Raw genomic sequence first — 23250 nt, 5'->3', positions numbered from 1 at the left:
TGTTTCTATCAATATTATGTGATGAGAAATTGTTCATCTAATATTTTCTGCTAGTTTAATTGAATATCAGTTAGTTGGAGCAATCCATTATTTTTAGTGAAAGTTGAAAATGGAGTCAGATGAGGTCATCATGGCTTGGAATGCATATCATCCTGATAAGTTATTACGGGCTTGGCCACCAGATTTGTCCTTAACACTGGAAATCCCTTGCACATGGGCCTTCTAAAAAGTGGGAGAGTTTCTGTTGTTTCCTAAACCCCCTAATAAATGTAGCTTTACTGGGATGCTCTTTGATCCTTCCATAGAATCAGACGTCAATTTGGTCTCATTGATTTTATACGTTTAATTGTGGACATCATCAAATGTATAGTTCATTTTCCTATAAACAACACACTGTTACTGTAGTTAGCATTTGCCTCTAGTCTACTGTATATCTACATTCACAGTCTGTCATTTACAGTACGTCTAGAAAATGTGACTGATACACAGTCAAATACAGAAGCTTCTTGAAATCCTTCAATCATGAATCTCCAAACTCATATTCTTGGTATTTGAAAATGCCATGGATACATGTGAGCATCATAGAAAGTAGAAACCATACTAAAAGGAAGAAACTATGACCTTACACTAATCTGGAGTACACAAACTTGTCATTGTTGTGTGTCATGTGTCATTCCTCTGGAGTTTCCAGGGTCGTATTCATTAGGCCACATTACAGCTAAATGTTCCACAACAGAAAACGACAACAAGCGTATCCCATTGGAAAAGTACAGAGTACCTCCTCGTGTCTAGTGAATACGACCCAGAACTCTGGGTTCATCTGCCTTTAGCTTTCTCTTCCCAAAACAAATTATCACCACATTTCCCAAAGCCTGGGGTGCATCGATTTCAACTGACCTAATAGACCATGCATCCTGTACTACTGCATCACAAGATCCTCTGTTATGAAAGTGTAATAAAAAGGCCTGCTCCAGAATTTTTATTTTACCAAATGGTAACCAACAGCAAGGAACCCATCAAGTAAAATTCTGGAGCCATTTACTTGTCAAACTGGTGTGTACTGTACTGTACAGCAGACCTGGGTAGAAATAGTATTTTTATGAAATAAAAGAGAAAGAAGGCTTTTGACACGGCAAAAACATACAGTGGGGAGAACAAGTATTTGATACACTGCCGATTTTGCAGGTTTTCCTACTTACAAAGCATGTAGAGGTCTGTAATTTTTATCATAGGTACACTTCAACTGTGAGAGACGGAATCTAAAACAAAAATCCAGAAAATCACATTGTATGATTTTTAAGTAATTAATTTGCATTTTATTGCATGACATATGTATTTGATCACCTACCAACCAGTAAGAATTCCGGCTCTCACAGACCTGTTAGTTTTTCTTTAAGAAGCCCTCCTGTTCTCCACTCATTACCTGTATTAACTGCACCTGTTTGAACTCGTTACCTGTATAAAAGACACCTGTCCACACACTCAATCAAACAGACTCCAACCTTTCCACAATGGCCAAGACCAGAGAGCTGTGTAAGGACATCAGGGATAAAATTGTAGACCTGCACAAGGCTGGGATGGGCTACAGGACAATAGGCAAACAGCTTGGTGAGAAGGCAACAACTGTTGGCGCAATTATTAGAGAATGGAAGAAGTTCAAGATGACGGTCAATCACCCTTGGTCTGGGGCTCCATGCAAGATCTCACCTCGTGGGGCATCAATGATCGTGAGGAAGGTGAGGGATCAGCCCAAAACTACACGGCAGGACCTGGTCAATGACCTGAAGAGAGCTGGGACCACAGTCTCAAAGAAAACCATCCAGAAAATCACATTGTATAATTTTTAAGTAATTAATTTGCATGTTATTGCATGACATAAGTATTTGATACATCAGAAAAGCAGAACTTAATATTTGGTACAGAAACCTTTGTTTGCAATTACAGAGATCATACGTTTCCTGTAGGTCTTGAACAGGTTTGCACACACTGCAGCAGGGATTTTGGCCCACTCCTCTATACAGACCTTCTCCAGATCCTTCAGGTTTTGGGGCTGTCGCTGGGCAATACGGACTTTCAGGTCCCTCCAAAGATTTTCTATTGGGTTCAGGTCTGGAGACTGGCTAGGCCACTCCAGGACCTTGAGATGCTTATTACGGAGCCACTCCTTAGTTGCCCTGGCTGTGTGTTTCGGGTCGTTGTCATGCTGGAAGACCCAGCCACGACCCATCTTCAATGCTCTTACTGAGGGAAGGAGGTTGTTGGCCAAGATCTTGTGATACATGGCCCCATCCATCCTCTCCTCAATACGGTGCAGTCGTCCTGTCCCCTTTGCAGAAAAGCATCCCCAAAGAATGATGTTTCCCCCTCCATGCTTCACGGTTGGGATGGTGTTCTTGGGGTTGTACTCATCCTTCTTCTTCTTCCAAACACGGCGAGTGGACTTTAGACCAAAAAGCTCTATTTTTGTCTCATCAGACCACATGACCTTCTCCCATTCCTCCTCTGGATCATCCAGATGGTCATTGGCAAACTTCAGATGGGCCTGGACATGCGCTGGCTTGAGCAGGGGGACCTTCGTGCACTGCAGGATATTAATCCATGACGGCGCAGTGTGTTACTAATGGTTTTCTTTGAGACTGTGGTCCCAGCTCTCTTCAGGTCATTGACCAGGTCCTGCCGTGTAGTTCTGGGCTGATCCCTCACCTTCCTCACGATCATTGATGCCCCACGAGGTGAGATCTTGCATGGAGCCCCAGACTAAGGGTGATTGACCGTCATCTTGAACTTCTTCCATTCTCTAATAATTGCGCCAACAGTTGTTGCCTTCTCACCAAGCTGTTTGCCTATTGTCCTGTAGCCCATCCCAGCCTTGTGCAGGTCTACAATTTTATCCCTGATGTCCTTACACAGCTCTCTGGTCTTGGCCATTGTGGAAAGGTTGGAGTCTGTTTGATTGAGTGTGTGGACAGGTGTCTTTTATACAGGTAACGAGTTCAAACAGGTGCAGTTAATACAGGTAATGAGTGGAGAACAGGAGGGCTTCTTAAAGAAAAACTAACAGGTCTGTGAGAGCCGAATTCTTACTGGTTGGTAGGTGATCAAATACATATGTCATGCAATAAAATGCAAATTAATTACTTAAAAATCATACAATGTGATTTTCTGGATTTTTGTTTTAGATTCCGTCTCTCACAGTTGAAGTGTACCTATGATAAAAATTACAGACCTCTACATGCTTTGTAAGTAGGAAAACCTGCAAAATCGGCAGTGTATCAAATACTTGTTCTCCCCACTGTATATAAAAGGTATCTGTGTAGTCACGTTTATAAAGGTTGTACTTAGAGTACATCTATCATACACATCTCTCTATGTATCTACATGTTATGTTTTATGTTCACACCTTAGTGGCTTGCCTTTTTGAAATGATAGAAAAGAATATCCCAACAGTAGGTGTCAAAAAGTGTCTCAACTTGAACGCCCCATACAAAAAAATTGAATGTGGTATTAAAAATAGAATTTGGGGAATAAGACAGCTGGCTCTCTTTGAGCGAGTGTGTGTCTGTGTGTGTGTGCGCGCATGTGTGTGTGTGTGCGCGCGCGTGTGTGTGTGTGTGTGTGTCAGACCTGCAGTGAAGACATAAACAGTAGAAAACAATCTACCACTGTTTACTGTTTTGATGTAAGATTATCTATTTCATATTCTGAATGTCCATTTAATGATTCATGTAAACATAGATTACCTATTGCTGACCTAAAGAGTCAATGTAGTGAACATGATTATGGTAAAGACACTCTGCAACCGCACACACACCAGAATCACATAATGCCCAAACAAGAAAATCCTTCATCTTTTGTCGATAAATTTCCAAAAGCAATAAGTACACAGCAAAAATAATGCTGTCAATTCAGTCTTATCTATGGGGTCCAAAGGTCAGAGGTTCAAAGGTCACTGTGATGATGAGCCAGACAGTACCGTCGGATGTCTTGTGGGGATGAGTGAGAGAACAAGTGTTCAACACCACCCTCTTGTCCTTCTGTCTCCCGCTAGAAGACCCAGGTGACTGGGACCCACTGCTGGGTAGCAGAGACCTTCTCCAGGGCTGCCTTCAGGTTCCTGTAGCTCTCGTCCAGGTTGTCGTTGACGATGGTGAGGTCAAAGTAGTGTCCGTAGGCCGTCTGGATGCGGGTGCTCTCGTCCACTGTTCTCTTCAGCTCTGAGTCCTACAGAGAACAAAGATGGTGGTTGTTAGAACTCAGAGTAACAGGAGGGGAACAGGCCCTGGACAAGCTAATTAGCTATGTTCATGAGGCGCAATAGCTACGAACCTGGAGGCTCAGACGTGTAGCTAGTGAGCAACGTTAGGGCCTTTCAGCTTTACAGCAAGTTGTGACCTTGGCACTATAAGGTTATATCTGCGCAAAGCATAGTTCTGAGATATTGAGAATCAAAGTTTTCACATCACAGATCTCAGAAACTGTTTTGTAATAAATTCGTCTTTAATAACCTATTAAGGTCCTCACCTTAAAGGTACCTAAAGTGCAGAGCATCAAAATCCTGAGACATTTGTAAATCTGTTTTTTTATCGGCTGCAATAGCAGATAGAACCTTATGGCTCTGAAATGTCAATCTGGGTTCAGCCATAAGGTTCTATCTGATACTTCTGAATTAGACATGTTCAGTTTTTAAGAAGATTGTAGCTATTTGAATACATAAATGATAGAATAACACTATTTTACCCAGATAGTCAGAACACATCATCAAATACATTAAGAAATGTATTATGATCATCAGACTAATTACTATCATCAGTGAGCAACGATGTGACATCATTTACTTTAAGATTTCTGACAGTGTTGTTTTTGTTTTGCTTGCATGCCATTATTGCTGGTTAGACTAGCCTAGGCCATACTTAAGGGAGATGGCAAAGATGTGTTATGATTGGTCCGTCTGTATTTGTTCAGGCTTGTGATTGGATAGCTCCAAGTTCAAATGGGTTTATGCAGATATAACTTTCTAGTAAAAAAAAAGTAAAAAATCACTTCGAAAATCTAACTCCACAGACATACAGTATGAATAACTATCTAAAGATCTATTATATGTTACTAACTCATTTTTGACACAAATATCAGATAGAATCTTATAGTCCCAAGGTCTCGAAGTAGTAAGTGCTACAAAAAGGGTCTTTACACTGAGTATACCAAACATTAGGAACACCTTCCTAATATTGACTCCAATGCTTCCCACAATTGTGTCAAATTGGATGGATGTCCTTTGGGTGGTGGACCATTCTTGATACACACGGGAAACAGCGTGAAAAACCCAGCAGCATTGCAGTTCTTGACACAAACCATTGCGCCTGGCACCTACTACCATACCCCGTTCAAAGGCACTTAAATATTTTGTCTTGCCCAATCACCCTCTGAATGGCACACATACACAATCAATGTCTCAATTGTCTCAAGGCTTAAAAATCCTTCTTTAACCTGTCTCCTCCCCTTCATCTACACTGATTGATGTAGATTTAACAAGTGACATCAATAAGGGATCATAGCTTTCACCTGGTCAGTCTATGTCATGGAAAGAGGAGGTGTCCTTAATGTTTTGTATACTCAGTGTATAATGGCTAAACAAAGTGAGGCATGTTGGGATTCCTGAATGAAAGACATAGCAGTCATTGATTTTTCCATTCAGTCATTATCCTCTGTTTGGCTTCACCCTGGTGCTTACCGTCAGCTGCTTGGTGACGACTCCAGTCTCGACAGCCGACTGGTTCATGGCCTTGAGGACCTCAAAGTCAGGGGCCTCGATGAACACCACGTAAGGCAGGAACTCAGACGTCCGCAGTACCTTCAAGGCCTGGAAGTAGTACAAGGAATACAATGTCTGTAAGAGGTACCAATGTCTATAACTGTTAGAACCCTGAATTCACCCATATAGGGCTCCAGATTGTGGGGCCACAATGTAGTCAGTTGCTCCTACCTGAGGATTGGCGTCCAGTACACAGATGCGACCGGCCTCCACCACCTCGTGGATGGAGTCCATCTTGGTGCCGTAGAGATTGCCGTCGTACTCGCCATGCTCCAGGTAGCGGCCGTTCTTGATGTCTGCCTCCATCTTGCTCCGCGAGGTGAAGGCATACATCTGGCCCTCCCGCTCCCCTGACTTTGGCTTTCTGGAGGTGTCTGAAGGATGCAAGAAGATTATCTACATTTTAGTCATTTAGCAGACACTCTTATCCAGAGCGACTTGCTGGAAACTGTTTCAACAATCACTAGTTACTATATGAAGGTGTCCTAACACAATGGATTCAATCCAAAGTCCAAAGAATATTCTCTGATTGTTAGGACTATACATCAAGGGCTAGCTTTAGCATGTTAGCATTTTTTTGTTAATTAGTTGGAAAGTTAGCGTTAGCAACGCTCACGGGGGATGGTGGTGCCGTAGTGCTGTGGGTCAGACAGCAGCAGTTTGTTCTTCAGGCTGCGTCGGCCCACTCCCAGTGCACCAATCAGAACCAACGTCTTCCTGCGGAACGGAGGCACCTTGGCAACCTCCTCATAGATCAGCAACTCATGCCTGTCAAACTCTGAGAGATAGATTAATAGAGAGAGAGAGAGAGAGAGAGAGAGAGAGAGAGAGAGAGAGAGGGTGAATAAAAACAATGACAGATAAAGACAGAGACATACAGTGACAAATTGATAGCTTTGTTTATTTGTTAACCTTTCAATGTAACTTACAGAAACACTCAGGAATTCCCACCTGCGTTCTTTGTGGTTAGATACATCATCTTTTTCTTCTTGTTCTTTCCCGCCACTCCAGTACAAAGATTTCCTGTCACAATAACAAACATGTAAACAACGATGATCCCATTAAAACATGATCCCATACAAACTCCATCTATCCACATGCATCCACAGGTATTCACATGGTTTTCTTATTAATCATCCATTTGATTTTACTCTAGGGGGCAGTATATAACAATGCCAAGTAGAGGTCTTAATGGGTTCAAAAAGTTGGAAACATTCCGAAATGGACCTGGGGCTTTCCCACCCGGACCCGATATGCATAAATATTTTTTAATATAGAGACCCGTTCCAAACAGACCCGAGGACAACTAGACCCATTCAGTATAGACCTGGTCGGATCCAGACCCGGTCCGCAGCAGAAAAGAGAATTTTTTTAAGCTACTTTATTAACCGGAGCTGATAAAGCACGAGGGAGAGGAGGGAGAGAGAGGTGCTGCTCTAGCAGGCGGGGAAGGGCGGATGTTACTGTGAGCGAGTGACACAGGGAGGAGGGAGGGAGAGACAGCAACCAACCAAGCCGACTCGTGCTATAGTAGACTAATACCTGCCATATGTATCATCCAATATGATTACGTAGTACCTGTCTTGACTGCATCAAACCGGGAGAAGCTAGTTAAGCTAGCTAATGTTCGCTAGCTAGGCTAATTGAGGCTGCATGCGCTTTCTCGTCCTACCGTTACAAATAATAACAACTCCATTCAGAATTTTAAGTAGCAGCCTACCTATTGTCTCTTGGTCATTGTAGCCTATCCTGCTCCTTTAACTTTTAATTCTGTGATTTTAATTCCATCTTCCATTGATTAGATATCTCATAACTTTTGCCATGGAGACTCTATGACGCTTTGATGACTTATGATGACAACAAGCTACACGTGCCACTATCTTGAAAAGAGCAGCAGCATAAATTATACAGTTTATCTCTCTCTCTCTACTGCAGCAGTCACCTTTCGGATACAGTACCAGTCAAACGTTTGGACACACCTACTCATTCAAGGGTTTTTCTTTATTTGTACAATTTTTTACATTGTAGAATAATAGTGAAGACATCAAAACTATGAAAAAACACATATGGAATCATATAGTAGCCAAAACGTGTTAAACATATCCAATTATATTTTATATTTGGGATTCTTCAAATAGCCACCTTTTGCCTTGATGACAGCTTTGCACACTCTTGGCATTCTCACAACCAGCTTCATGAGGTAGTCACCTGGAATGCATTTCAATCAACAAGTGTGGCTTCTTAAAAGTTAATTTGTGGAATTTCTTTCCTTCTTAATGCGTTTGAGCCAATCAGTTGTGTTGTGACAAGGTAGGGGGGTATACAGAAGAATGTCCATATTATGGCAAGAACAGCTCAAATAAGCAAAGAGAAATGACAGTCCATCATTAATTTAAGACACGAAGGTCAGTCAATCAGGAACATTTCAAGAACTTTGAAAGTTTCTTCAAGGGCAGTCGCAAAAAAACATCAAGCGCTATGATGAAACTGGCTCTCATGAGGACCGCTACAGGAATGGAAGACCCAGCGTTACCTCTGCTGCAGAGGATAAGTTCATTAGAGTTACCAGCCTCAGAAATTGCAGCCCAAATAAATGCTTCACAATGTTCAAGTAACAGACACATCTCAACATCAACTGTTCAGAGGAGACTGTGTGAATCAGGCCTTCATGGTCAAATTGCTGCAAAGAAACCACTACTAAAGGACACCAATAAGAAGAAGAGACTTGCTTGGGCCAAGAAACACGAGCAATGGACATTAGCCCAGTGGAAATTTGTCCTTTGGTCTGGAATCCAAATTGGAGATTTTTGGTGAACGGATGATCTCTACATGTGTATTTCCCACCGTAAAGCATGAAGGAGGAGGTGTTATGGTGTGGGGGTGCTTTGCTGGTGACACTGTCTGTGATTTATTTAGAATTCAATGCACACTTAACCAGCATCGCTACCACTGTTAGGCCTACTGCTGCTAGGTAGCTCTCTCTGCTCTCTCCCTCCCCTCTGTCTGTCCTTGATTGCAGGAGTGAAGTCTGGTGTGCGGGAGTCAGGGTTCCAGCTGCAGCTCATTCACCATAATCACCTCAGCCTTTAAGACCCGGTCAAACTTACCACTCATCGTCAGATCATAGTCAAGACGACCATATATTTGGAACCTGACTCCTGCCTCCGCTTCACTCCTGCCACCACCATCCTGCTCTCCAATACCGGACCTCTCTTTTGGACTCATCACGGACACTAGGACATTACGGTACCACACCTGCCCTGATCTGGATCTGTTACCCTCCCTGTAACCTGGACTTGCTCTTCCCATATATTTGGAAACCTGGACTTTGAACATTGTAAATAAACCTGTTAAAACTTCTATGGCTTCGTGTACTTGTCTGCATTTGGGTTCTTATCCAGTTAAATCATAACAGTATGATCTGACCAACATGAACCCAGCAGACAGTAGCTCGGATACCACCCCAGAGTGCACTGGAAATTTGGACTGCCATAGCCAATCAGGGCATTTTACTTGGCCAACATGATACCCTGTTTAAGACGATTGCTGAGGACAGTCAGGTGCTGCTTAATCAGGTTCAATTACTCACCAATCAAGTGTCTGCCCTTACTACCCCTTCAGCCCAGATCAGAGAGCCTTTTGTTCCTGCTCCAGAGCGCTATGACGGGAACATGGGAACCTGTGGCGATTTTTTGACTCAATGCTCGTTAGTGTTTGAACAACAGCCCCTCACCTACGCCTCAGAAAGAGCCCGTATTGCCTACCTTATTAACTCTACTAGCGGTTCCGCTCGTGCCTGGGGATCCGCGGTATGGGAGAGTCAGTCGGACATTTGCAACGCTTTACGTTGCCTTCACCACGGAGATGAGGAAGGTTTTGACCACCCCGTACGAGGCAAGGGAGGCTGCGAAACGGTTGTTCTCTCTTCGACAGGGGGCTCGTGAGTGTGGCGGAGATGGCAGTGGAGTTTCGGACTTTAGCAGCAGTGAGTGGTTGGAATGACGAGGCATTACAAGGAGTGTTCATCAATGCTTTGTCTGAGACTTTAAAAGATGAATTGGTGTCATATGATGAATCGGCTACGCTGGATAATCTTATTTCACTCACTATCAGGTTGGATAATCGGATTCGGGAGCGCCGCCGGGAGAGGAGGGTTAGTTCCAAGCAACCTGTCTGTCATCAACAAACTCCTCCCTGCATCTTCCCTACGGAGAAAGCCGTGTCTTCCCGAGTCGATACGAGGAGCACTGAACCCGAAGCCATGGAGGTGGGTCGTGCACGGTTGTCCTCAGAGGAGCGTGCACGTCGTATTCAGGCTCGGGTCTGCCTGTATTGTGGAGAAGCTGGTCATTTCGTTCCTTCCTGCCCAGTTCGTCCGGGAAAAGGGCCGGCTCATCATTAATGGGAGAAGTTTTGGTGAGCCGAGCAGCGGATTCTTCCTCTTCTCCCCGCATTCTGCTCCAGGCATCCCTCCAGTGGCAGTCCCAGAATTTCTCTGTTAGTGCGCTGATTGACTCTGGTGCCGACGAAAGCTTTTTGGATAGAGAGTGTGCTCAACAAATGGATTTGGAGACTGTTCCTATGGACTGTCCGCTGCAGGCTAAGGGTCTAAATGGACAATTGTTGACCCGTATTACCCATCAAACTGTTCCTGTTTGTCTTAGAGTGTCGGGAAATCATCAGGAGAACATTCAATTCCATATTATCGACTGCCCACAGACACCCCTGGTCCTTGGTATCCCCTGGCTCATAAGACACAATCCACACATTGATTGGGTGACAGGTAACATTGTTTCATGGAGCACATTTTGTCATGTGAATTGTTTGTGTTCTGCTCAGACTCCTGCCAGTACTGTGCCTCAACCTCCACTGGAGTCCATGGATCTCTCTGCTGTCCCTGACGCGTATCATGACCTGGCATCCGTTTTCTGCAAACACAGAGCTACTTCTCTTCCTCCTCACCGGCCTTACGACTGCGCCATTGACCTCCAGCCAGGAGCCCCGCTCCCCAGCAGTCGCCTGTACAATCTCTCCCGGCCGGAGACGGAGGCTATGGAGAACTACATTCGGGACTCCTTGGCGGCAGGTATTATGCGTCCTTCCTCGTCACCTGTAGGAGCGGGATTCTTTTTTGTTGCTAAGAAGGATAAGACCCTCAGACCCTGTATTGATTACCGTGGTCTTAACAACATCACCATTAAGAACAAGTATTCTCTGCCTTTGATTAATTCTGCTTTTCCCCTCCTTCATGGTGCTACCATCTTTACGAAACTGGATCTACGAAATGCGTATCACCTGGTGCGCATTCGTAAGGGTGATGAATGGAAGACTGCCTTCAACACACCCTTGGGACATTTTGAGTATCTGGTTATGCCTTTTGGGTTGTCCAATGCCCCTGCTGTTTTTCAGGCACTAGTCAATGATGTCCTTCGGGACATGTTGAATCAGTTTGTTTTTGTCTATCTGGATGATATCTTGATTTTCTCAGAGTCCTCCCAGGAACATGAACTACATGTGCGCCAGGTGTTGCAAAGGTTGTTGGAGAACAAACTGTTTGTGAAGATGGAGAAATGTGAATTTCATGTGTCTGAGACCTCTTTTTTGGGTTACATCATAGCTCAGGGGAGTTGCGGATGGACCCAGCTAAGATCTCTGCTGTCACGGACTGGCCAGCTCCCTCTACCCGCAAACAACTTCAACGATTCCTGGGGTTTGCGAACTTCTATAGGAGGTTCATCAAGGACTACAGCCGCATTGCGGCGCCACTCACCGCTCTCACCTCCATCTCACGACCGTTCGCTTGGAATGAAGGGGCCGAATCAGCGTTCGAAGAACTGAAACATCGCTTCGCCTCGGCTCCCATTCTGATGCAGCCGGACCCCGACCGCCAGTTTGTCGTGGAGGTGGATGCATCCGACACTGGGGTAGGTGCAGTGTTGTCACAACGTTCTCCTGAAGATAACAAACTGCATCCCTGTGCTTTTCTCTCAAGGAAACTTTCTCAGGCAGAGAGGAATTATGATGTTGGCAATCGTGAACTGCTCGCCGTTAAGCTGGCTCTCGAGGAGTGGCGACATTGGTTGGAGGGGGCGGAACAACCCTTCATCGTTTGGACGGATCATAAGAATCTGGCTTACCTCCAGTCAGCGAAGCAGCTCAACCCCCCGTCAAGCCAGGTGGGCACTATTTTTTGGGAGATTCAATTTTTCTCTGTCTTACCGTCCTGGGTCACGCAACGTCAAGCCTGACGCCCTGTCTCGTGTTCATTCGGCTGTTGATACTGGTAGTAACCCTGAACCCATTTTGCCTCCTACCTGCAGTATTGCAGTCATCACATGTGACATCGAGGGGATTGTTAGACAGGCTCAACATCATCAAGCTGACCCTGGGAGGGGTCCTCCTAACCGGATGTTTGTCCCTGAGTCTGCTCGCTCCCAGGTACTTCAGTGGGCTCACTCGTCTCCCCTTACCTGTCACCCTGGAGTTTCGCGGACCCTTGACTTTGTGCGACGTAAGTTCTGGTGGGCCACGATGGAGGCGGACACTCGAGCCTTCATTGCTGCTTGTACGGTATGTGCACGAAGTAAGAACTCCACCCAGGCCAGCGCTGGTCATCTACGACCTCTACCTATACCCAGCCGGCCCTGGTCGCATATCGCTATGGATTTTGTCACTGGACTTCCCCCCTCGTCTGGTAAGACTGTCATTCTTACGGTGATTGATCGTTTTTCTAAGTTCGCTCATTTTTTGGCCCTACCTAAACTGCCTACTGCCAGAGAGACGGCTGATATTTTGGTTGAACATGTGTTCCGCTCTCATGGTCTACCCACGGATATTGTCTCTGACAGGGGTCCCCAGTTTGTCTCCCAGGTGTGGAAAGCTTTCTGTAAAGCTTTGGGCATTACATCCAGCCTGTCCTCTGGATATCACCCCCCAGACCAACGGGCAAGCCGAGAGAGCGAACCAGGAGATGGAGACCGCTCTTCGCTGTGTCACTGGGTCTAACCCTGGGTCATGGAGCTCCATGCTCCCCTGGGTGGAATATGCTCATAACACCTTGACTAACGCTTCCTCTGGTTTGTCTCCTTTTCTGTGTGCTCTGGGTTATCAACCTCCCCTGTTCCCTTCCCAAGAGAGGGAACTGGCGGTACCCTCGGTGCAGTCCCACATGCGCCGCTGCTTCAAGGTCTGGAGGAAGGCCAGGGTAGCTCTGTCCCGAGCTTCGGCGTACATGCAGAGGCAAGCCAACCGTCACCGGTCCCAGGCTCCCGGTTACTCTCCTGGTCAAGAGGTATGGCTGAAGTCACGGGACCTTCCATTGAAGGTGGAGTCTAAGAAGATGGCGCCTCGTTTTATAGGACCGTTCAAGATACTGTCTATTGTTAACCCCTGCGCGGTTAAGCTACAGCTTCCTGCCTCCCTACGGGTTCATTCCACCTTTCATGTTTCCCAGATTAAGCCTGTGTCGGTTAGCCCTCTGTGCCCGCCCTCTCGTCCCCCTCCTCCGCCCAGGATCGTGGGTGGGGGTCCGGTCTACACTGTCCGGCGACTTCTGGATGTTCGCCGCCGAGGTCGTGGTTTCCAGTACCTGGTGGATTGGGAGGGTTATGGTCCCGAGGAACGTTCCTGGGTGCCCAGGAGCTTCATTGTGGATCCTGCTCTGGTCCGAGAGTTTCATAGGTTACATCCCGATAAACCCCGTCGGCCGCCAGGTGGCGTCCGTAGAGGGGGGGGGTACTGTTAGGCCTACTGCTGCTAGGTAGCTCTCTCTGCTCTCTCCCTCCCCTCTGTCTGTCCTTGATTGCAGGAGTGAAGTCTGGTGTGCGGGAGTCAGGGTTCCAGCTGCAGCTCATTCACCATAATCACCTCAGCCTTTAAGACCCGGTCAAACTTACCACTCATCGTCAGATCATAGTCAAGACGACCATATATTTGGAACCTGACTCCTGCCTCCGCTTCACTCCTGCCACCACCATCCTGCTCTCCAATACCGGACCTCTCTTTTGGACTCATCACGGACACTAGGACATTACGGTACCACACCTGCCCTGATCTGGATCTGTTACCCTCCCTGTAACCTGGACTTGCTCTTCCCATATATTTGGAAACCTGGACTTTGAACATTGTAAATAAACCTGTTAAAACTTCTATGGCTTCGTGTACTTGTCTGCATTTGGGTTCTTATCCAGTTAAATCATAACAACCACAGCATTCTGCAGCGATACGCCATCCCATCTGGTTTGAGCTTAGTGGGACTATAATTTGTTTTTCAACAGGACAATGACCCAACACACCTCCAGGCTGTGTAAGGGCTATTTGACCAAGAAGGAGAGTGATGGAGTACTGCATCAGATGACCTGGCCTCCACAATCCCCCGACCTCAACCCAATTGAGATGGTTTGGGATGAGTCAGACCGCAGAGTGAAGGAAAAGCAGCCAACAAGTGCTCAGCATATGTGGGAACTCCTTCAAAACTGTTGGCAAAGCATTCCAGGTGAAGCTGTTTGAGAGAATGCCAAGAGTGTGCAAAGCTGTCATCAAGGCAAAGGGTGGCTATTTGAGGAATCTCAAATATAAAATATATAATTTGATTTGTTTAACACTTTTTTGGTTACTACATGATTCCATGTGTGTTATTTCATAGTTTTGATGTCTTCACTATTATTCTACAATGTAGAAAATAGTAAAAATAAAGAAAAATCCTTGAATGAGTAGGTGAGTCCAAACCTTTGACTGGTAGTGTATGTACGGGTCCTTTCAGACAAGTCAGTTAAAATTAAACATACCCGAGACCCCTGACAAACATATCAGATCCAACCCAGACCCGTGACATTATTTCGAATTCGGGTCCCGTATCGGGTCTCTGTATTCGGGTACAGGTGGATCTATGAAGACTTCTAATGCACCCATCATTCCCCTCTACATAATAAGCTACACATCTAGGATCTGACGATCTGGCTCATATTAAATGCTGTCTGTTCATTTGTGAAGAGTGAGAGACAGACAGACAAACAGACAGACAGACAGACAGGGGGTAAGAGTTATGGTGAGTTAATAATGTGGGCTGCACTGGTAGGCATGAGTCATGACCGCAGTAAAATTCCATTTGATCATTGAGTCACGGTAATCTCCTTTTATGCACTCTAGACATGCTTTGGTAGTGCTTTGGTAGTACCCAACATGATTGTGCCGTTATACAATACATATCCTACCGCATATTACGCATGGCAGAAAACAAGTCATGAGTCATGAGGTCATGAGTCATGACCGCAGTAAAATTCCATTTGATCATTGCGTCACGGTAATCTCCTTTTATGCACTCTAGACATGCTTTGGTAGTACCCAACATGATTGTGCCGTTATACAATACATATCCTACCGCATATTGCGCATGGCAGAAAACTAATAAAACTAAACTGATTTAAGATGTCTGTGGTACATAATGGGTTTAGCCTATACTCCAAAATAAAACAAATTTGAGTAATCGCCTTTTAGTGTGGACCATATTATTATGCATACTGGATGGACTAGTTACCTTATGCTCCGCTGCAAAATGTCTATCCATGAGTCTGGGAGAGAATGTATGTCCAGTCCTAAGCGATGCTGTTGGTTCATTGATTGTGCAGGGCGGCTTACAGTTAGTCTACAATTAGTGAATTTGTATTTGATTTTGAATAGCCTAGTAATAGGGATTTTTAAAAATATTTTCATAATTAATTAAGTGTCACATTACCTTCAGCTATACAGAATATCCCATCACCATGCATTTCCATCTCCTCCTCTTGCTCCTTTATTCCTTTCTTGAGCGCGCAGACAGGCTCTCAACAGTTTAGTGAAATATGTTTTGTTTTGCGAAAACATGTTACTATTGATGTTCCCTAACAGATTTCACTTGGTTTCCCAAATTAAGCACTGGGTAGCTGCAGGAACAAGGTTTGAGAGCCTATGGTATACATACATTGGGCGGAATATTACCTGTCGGGCAGAGAGAGCATACTCCACAAACAGTGTTTGATGCGTGGAGTGAAATAAGTGTTCTTATATTTATTTCTCAGCTGCTCATATTAAGCACATGCTCCGCTATAAAACCGAAGTAGCCTACAAAACGGATCGACGGGAAGCACGGCCTCCATTCGCTATTTGAGTGCATACAGATGACATGCATGTTTTCCCCTGCTCCTGCCCATTTGATAATGGGTAATTCTAAAACGAAACTAATTTTACATATTAGTAAAGAAAATATTACATTTAGAATAGTCTGATGGGTGAAAATATGATCATTTGATGAGACAACAGCTGTGCTGCCTAAGGTAAGGAACAGAGCACAAGCTACTTTTGTTATTTTCTCAAATCATCAATATCCTATAGGTCGCATCATGCAGCCCATATATGTTTTGATTTCTAAGACATTCTAAGGTTTGTATCATTCACAACTAAAGTTGCCAAATAACTCTAAATCTAGCATATACAGTGCCTTCGGAAAGTATTCAGACCCCTTGACTTTTCCCACATTCTTACTTTACAGCCTTATTCTAAAATGGATTAAATAAAACAATTTCCTCAGCAATCTACACACAATACCCCAAAATAACAAAGAGAAAACAGGTTTTTAGAAAATGTATTAAAAATGAAAAACAGAAATACCTTATTTGCATAAGACCCTTTGCTATGAGACTAGGAATTGAGCTCAGGGGCATCCTGTTTCCATTGATCATCCTTGAGATGTTTCTACAACTTGATTGGAGTCCACTTGTGGTAAATTCAATTGATTGGACATGATTTGGAAAGGCACACAACTGTCTATATAAGGTCCCACAGTTGGCAGCGCTTGTCAGAGCAAAAACCAAGCCATGAGGTCGAAGGAATTGTCTGTAGCGCTCCGAGACAGGATTGTGTCGAGGCACATATCTGGGGAAGGTTACCAAAACACTTTTACATCATTCAAGGTCCCCAAGAACCCAGTGGCCTCCATCATTCTTAAATTGAAGAAGTTTGGAACCAGCAAGACTCTTCCTAGAGCTGGCCGCCCAGCAAAACTGCGCAATTGGGGGAGAAGGGCCTTGGTCTGGGAGGTGACCAAGAACCCGATGGTCACTCTGACAGAGCTCTAGAGTTACTCTGTGGAGATGGGTGAACCTTCCAGAAGGACAACCATCTCTGCAGCACTCCACCAATCAGGCTTTTATGGTGGAGTGGCCAGACGGAAGCCAATCCTTAGTAAAAGGCACATGACAGCCCACTTGTAGTTTGCTAAAAGGCACCTAAAGACTCTCAGACCATGAGAAACAAGATTTTCTGGTCTGATGAATAGAAAATTGAACTATTTGGCCTGAATGCAAAGCGTCACGTCTAGAGGCAACCTGGCACCATCCCTACTGTGAAGCATGGTGGTGGCAGCATCATGCTGTGGGGATGTTTTTCAGCGGCAGGGACTGGGAGACTAGTCAGGATCAAGGGAAAGATGAACGGAGCAAAGTACAGAGAGATCCTTGATGAAAACCTGCTCCAGAGCACTCAGGACCTCAGACTGGGGCGAAGGTTCACCTTCCAACAGGACAACGACCCTAAGCACACAGCCAAGACAACGCAGGAGTGGCTTCGGGACAAGTTTCTGTTCTGACTGTCCTTGAGTGGCCCAGGCAGAGCCCGGACTTGAACCCGATCAAACATCTCTGGAGAGACCTGAAAATAGCTGTGCAGCAATCCTCCCTATCCAACCTGACAGAGCTTGAGATGATCTGCAGAGATTAATGGGAGAAACTCCCCAAATACAGGTGTGCCCAGCTTGTAGCGTCATACCCGAGAAGGCTCGAGGCTGTAATCTCTGCCAAAGGTGCATCAACAAAGTACTGAGTAAAGGGTCTGAATACTTATGTAAATGTAATATTTGCATTTTTTATTTTTATATTTTATAACAAACAGTTTTTGCTTTGTCATTATGGGGTATTGTGTGTAGATTGATGAGAAAAAATGTGTTTAATCAATTTTAGAATAAGGCTGTAACCTAACAAAATTAGGAAAAAGTCAAGGGGTCTGAATATTTTCCGAAGGCACCGTAGGACCTGTTTCAAATTATCACTTTTACGCTCAACATAGCCACTTCATACGCTCTGTAATGGGAAAAATATATTCTTACTATAAAATCAGATAAAATAATGTAATAGCACGGGGTGTATAAGCATATCTTGTCAGCTAAATGAACCAGCCTACAGCCTATGAGCATAGCCAGATAACATATGCCTACAGTAGGCCAACTCCTATTCTCTTCTTCTGAAATACATTTTCATATGATAATGTTTCTTTAGACCTGACTAATCTAAATAATGGATTCATTGTGATGGTGTATATTCAATTGATATATTCAACTTTTCTAAATGTAGATGTTCCAAAGACGCGCATCAGTGGCTTGTATGCGTGGAGGCATGGAGATGCTAAACGTGATTATGTTCATTAACGGTCAATTACTGTGAGACCGGCAGTCTTTTGCATGACAATAACCGTCTGACAAAATGTCATGTCTGCCACAGCCCTATGCACTGGTCCTACCTGTGGGGGCCAGCTCCACGTCTCTCTTGACAAAGGCTTTTCTTTTCTCCCCCAGCAGCTGACTGGGGATCAGCCCAGCACTGCCTCCCTCCACACAACGACGAGCCTGACACACCCACAGGATGATACTCTCATCAATACTTAGACCCACCAGTACACACACTGTATACCGATAGGCACAAGTAGCCACATTTAGAGGTGATAGTATTGACAACAGAAGCAATACACTAAACAATGTGTGTTACATACAATACAGAAAAACAGAAAGGAAAACGCTGCACACTGCTGCTCATGCTCCCAGCTGATATTTATTTATGACAATGTTTCGACCCTTAGGTCTTCATCAGGCATCCATATCCCAGGTGGGGGTGGAAGATCCTATTTACAGGGGCAGTACTCAGTGACATCACTTCCTGAAACAGGAGGTAAAAAATAGGTTCACAATATTAACATTCAATATATCAAAATATATGTTCATATACAAGGAATGTGATCAATATTTACATACTATATTCTTACAATGTTCAATTAGGATTAAAAAAAACACAATTTGGACATATTGAAACTATAAAAACGTTTTCAAGTCAAACTCCTTGTTAAGGCCAAGAGGAGACAGTGTGTTGAGCCTGTGGATCCAGAAAGATTCCCTTTGAAGAAGTTTCTTCTCAATGTCCCCTCCCCTGCGTGACATATTGACCATTTCTATTCCAATGTATCTCAGAGACCTAATAAGATGTCCAGCTTGTACAAAATGGCAACCAGATTTTTTGGCTCACCTGTCCGTATATTGCTGCGGTGCTCACAGATCCGTATCTTAAGGCTTCTGCAGGAGAGCATGACATCACCTATACCAGGCAGGCACATTTTGAGTAGTAACGTACCTCTGACAGAGAATATCTGTACCTTTGTAGACTATGTTGTGAAACCCTGGGCGATCTCCCTCCCCACGTATACCTGAGACTCTATTGATTTTATTAATTTTTTTAAATCTGTGGACCATATACGAGTGGCGCAGTGGTCTAAGGCACTGCATCGCAGTGCTAGCTGTGCCACTAGAGATCCTGGTTCGAATCCAGGCTCTGCTGTAGCCGGCCGCAACTGGGAGACCAATGGGGTGGCACACAATTGGTCCAGGGTAGGGGAGGGAATGGCTGGCAGGGAGGTAGCTCAGTTGGTAGAGCATGGCGTTTGCAACGCCAGGGTTGTGGGTTGGGGGAATCGAACCCACAATAAAAAAGAATAATGTATGCACTAACTGTAAGTTGCTCTGGATAAGAGCGTCTGCTAAATGATGTAAATGTAATTCTATTCTGTGTACTTTTGATGTTACCAGTCTATATACTAACATCCCCCATCAGGGTGGCCTAGAGGCCCTCAAGTTCAACCTCAATGAACTTCCCCCTAATGCTCTTCCCAGCACCAATTGTATTGTGGACCTGGCTGAACTGGTATTAACCTCCAACTATTTTCTCTTCAGAGGAGACTTTTTCCTCCAGACCAAAGGGACAGCGATGGGGAGCACTATGTCTCCTAATTATGGTAACCTATATCTAGGAATGTTTGAAAAACAGGTGGTGCTGAATCCAGACCTTAACCCCTTTCTCTCCAATATTCTCCTAATTCTGAGATATTTGGATGACATTTTCGTGATCTATACAGGGACCCAGGAAGAACTTTTGGAATTGCATGCTTATCTAAACTCTATGAATGAACACCTTCATTTCAACATTAACTATGACCTATCACAAATCAGTTGTCTTGATGTTATTAAGGACAAAACCTCCTTCTCTACAGATCTCTATAGGAAACCTAAGGACAGGAATACCCTCCTTAGAGGTGACACCTTTCATCCACGTCCACTTATTAAAAGTGTCCCTATAAGTCAATTCAGTCGCATCAGAAGAATATGCAGCTCTGATGCCACGGACCTCACACAGAGGTTTAAGGAAAGGGGGTACAAAGACAATTGGGTAAAACATGCCAATGATCGTTTTGAAGGGCTAACACAGCTGGAAAGCCTTCAACCAAAAGTGAAAGAAAAAGCAGAACATGTCCCCTCATCCTTTACCCAATACTCAACATTGGGGAAGGCATTTAAGGAAATTATCAGGAAGCACTGGTACATTATTGACACTGACCCACAATTGAAACCCATTTTTAAATATCCCCCACGTATGGTCTTTAAAAGACCCCCAAACGTGAGAGACATTGTGGTTAAATCTGATTACCCACCAGAGAAAAGGGAAACTTTCTTGGACAAGGTTCCGGAGGGTAATTACAAATGTGGCCAATGTGCTCAATGCAGCTTCACGTACAAATGCAACTCATTTACCCACCCCCGCACAGTACAAAGATTTAAGATTACCTGCATGTCCACCAATGTTGTTTACATGTTGAATTGTCCTTGTGGTCTGTCTTACATAGGGAAAACCCGCAGAAGCCTTAAGATATGGATCTGTGAGCACCGCAGCAATATACGGACAGGTGAGACAAAAAATCTGGTTACTGTTCATTTTGTACAAGATGAACATCCTATTAGTTCTCTGAGATACATTGGAATAGAAATGGTCAAGATGTCACGCAGGGGAGGGGACATTGAGAGGAAACTTCTTCAAAGGGAATCTTTCTGGATCCACAGGCTCAACACACTGTCTCCTCTTGGCCTTAACGAGGAGTTTGACTTGAAACCATTTTATAGTTTCAATGTCCAAATTGTGTTGTTTTTTTATCCTAATTGAACATTGTATGAATATTTTATGTATATTACTATAAATATTGATCACATTCCTTGTATATGATCATATATTTTGATACATTGAATGTTAATATTGTTAACCTGTCATACAATTTTTACTTCCTGTTTCAGGAAATGATGTCACTGAGTACTGCCCCTATATATATGACCTTCCACCCCCACCTGGGATATGGATGCCTGATGAAGACCTAAGGGTCGAAACGTTGTTATAAATAAATATCACCTGGGAGCATGAGCAGCAGTGTGCGGCGTTTTCCTTTCTGTTTTTCATTAATTTACCTACAACTCCAGCACCTGCTGAAAGTACCTGGATGTGCGCATGTTTTTCAGGTTTTTTACATACAGTACAGTACATGGCAAAATAATCCCTATGGACCCACCTGCCACCAGTTGAGGTCATCCTGATTAACGATCTGCAGGATGTCACCGGTGTAGAACTTAAGCCCCGCCTCTTTACAAGGGATCAGGTTGTCATTGGCTGGGTCATAATCATAGTGACACTTCACAAACACCTGTGGGGAACAGGAAGAAGATACATACAGATGGTTACGAGTCTGTTATTGTTGGATAGAATTGAACATTTCGTACCAAATTCAAAAGCAGAAGCTCGAGTTGTGCACACTTCTAAATGCAAAGTTTACATTTGTTTATCGAAGTGGAAGTTTTGCTCTAGAGCATGCAGTATGTGCATTCAGAGTATACAGCTATATACAGTATTCCAGCTAATCACTGCAAGCCATTATCAACCAGAAAGCATAAAAACAAACCACTTTCTACAATCCTCAGTTGAACTACATTACTGTAAACATCAACACTTCCTCAGCAGCCATAACACCCTTTTGCTGACGACTTGTTTGTACTCTGACTATCTTCCCATCCCGGCTTTTCCACAGTCCACCAGCCACGGAACGAGGGAAGATAAAAGGGAAGAAATCCCCCCAAAAGACGTAAGGGATTACTCTGCCTGGTGGTATCCATGACAACCAGCCGGGGAAGAGGGGGTGAGCACAAGCAGACAGTGTGACACCGTCATAATCCACCCCTCAAAGTATATTCTTAGAGCCAGTAAATTATGTACAAACTGTCTAGTAGATTGAAGTTAATTGGCAGTGGCAGATTAATGCTCTTACCTTGGATTAGTATTTGGGTACAATAGTGGGGACCTGTCTGTGGGGTTTATAGCTTGTCTGTCTTGAGGCATGGGGCTCTTGTTTGTTTTTAACGTTTACCTGTCTGTTGGGCTGGTAGCATGTTGTTAAAGTAAGTGTTGTGTATGTTAACCCTTACCTGTCCACTGGTAGTTTCTTAGGTCACACTTTATTTGGATCGTCCGGATTGTCCATCTGTAGATTCTCTACTATCAACAAACTATCTGTTGATAAGCAACTGCTTGCTAAGGTTATGGTTAGGGTTAGAATAAGGGTAAGGCTTAAGGTTAGGGTAAGGGTTAAGTTTAGGGTTAGGATAAGGGTTTAGGTTAGGGTTAGTAGATAGTTAGTTGAAATGTTACTGATAGTCTGTACATAGTCTGTTGAGCATCTACAGATGGACTATCCCCCCAAAAAGTGTTTCCATTTGTTATTAACTCGTACCTGTCCTGGCGCGTGGCCCTCCTGATAGCTGGGGAGGATCTTGAGCACCACGCTGCCGCTGGCATCCTGCAGCATCTCCTGTAGCACCCTCGGGTCCTCGCCCACCTCCTTCCCGTTCACCTCCTTGATGATGTCACCCGCGTGGAGGAGACCCTGCTGGTCGATCATCCCGCCATGGAGGATCCTGGCGATCACCAGCTCCCCCGCCTCCACACGGAAAGTCACGCCCTGAACAGGTTCAAAACATAGAACCAAATGAGGATGTGTGGGGTCTTGCTACTTTGGCACAAACTCTCTCCTCTCTTCATTGTCCTTCTACACTGTCCTATATGTTCAATAAAATATCTAAAATGACACAATAATTGGCATTCCCTCTCTTGAAAAAAATACATGAATGATGATACACTACAGTTAATATTATACACTATGGTTAAAACCACTAGCCTGGTTGTGATTCAGCCAAAGGAGGGAAGAGTTGACTAAAACTCCTCAACTCTGAGTGCCATGCTATCAATAACAGATTGGTGATAGGCAAAGTGCAAGGTGGT

The 23250-nt window shown here is 44.3% G+C and overlaps 1 protein-coding gene across 1 annotated transcript in view; it reads right to left on the bottom strand.

The window, feature by feature from the left end:
• Nucleotides 1-3236: 3236 nt before the first annotated feature.
• The window catches only part of LOC121569691 (MAGUK p55 subfamily member 2-like), a 33244-nt gene continuing 13230 nt past the window's right edge, over nucleotides 3237-23250 (bottom strand). Inside the window, exons 6-13 of the mRNA XM_041880839.1 lie at nucleotides 22703-22930; nucleotides 21491-21622; nucleotides 18356-18461; nucleotides 6761-6832; nucleotides 6426-6587; nucleotides 5981-6183; nucleotides 5729-5857; nucleotides 3237-4221 (exon numbers count right to left, since the gene is read on the bottom strand). Of these exons, the coding sequence (XP_041736773.1) occupies nucleotides 4045-4221; nucleotides 5729-5857; nucleotides 5981-6183; nucleotides 6426-6587; nucleotides 6761-6832; nucleotides 18356-18461; nucleotides 21491-21622; nucleotides 22703-22930 (1209 nt within the window). The 3' untranslated portion in view covers nucleotides 3237-4044. The remainder of the gene's footprint in view (nucleotides 4222-5728; nucleotides 5858-5980; nucleotides 6184-6425; nucleotides 6588-6760; nucleotides 6833-18355; nucleotides 18462-21490; nucleotides 21623-22702; nucleotides 22931-23250) is intronic.

The sequence above is a fragment of the Coregonus clupeaformis genome, unplaced genomic scaffold (genome assembly GCF_020615455.1).
Source record: "Coregonus clupeaformis isolate EN_2021a unplaced genomic scaffold, ASM2061545v1 scaf0027, whole genome shotgun sequence".
NCBI classification, from domain to species: Eukaryota; Metazoa; Chordata; class Actinopteri; order Salmoniformes; family Salmonidae; genus Coregonus; species Coregonus clupeaformis.
This window is presented reverse-complemented; position numbering and strand designations above follow the sequence as displayed.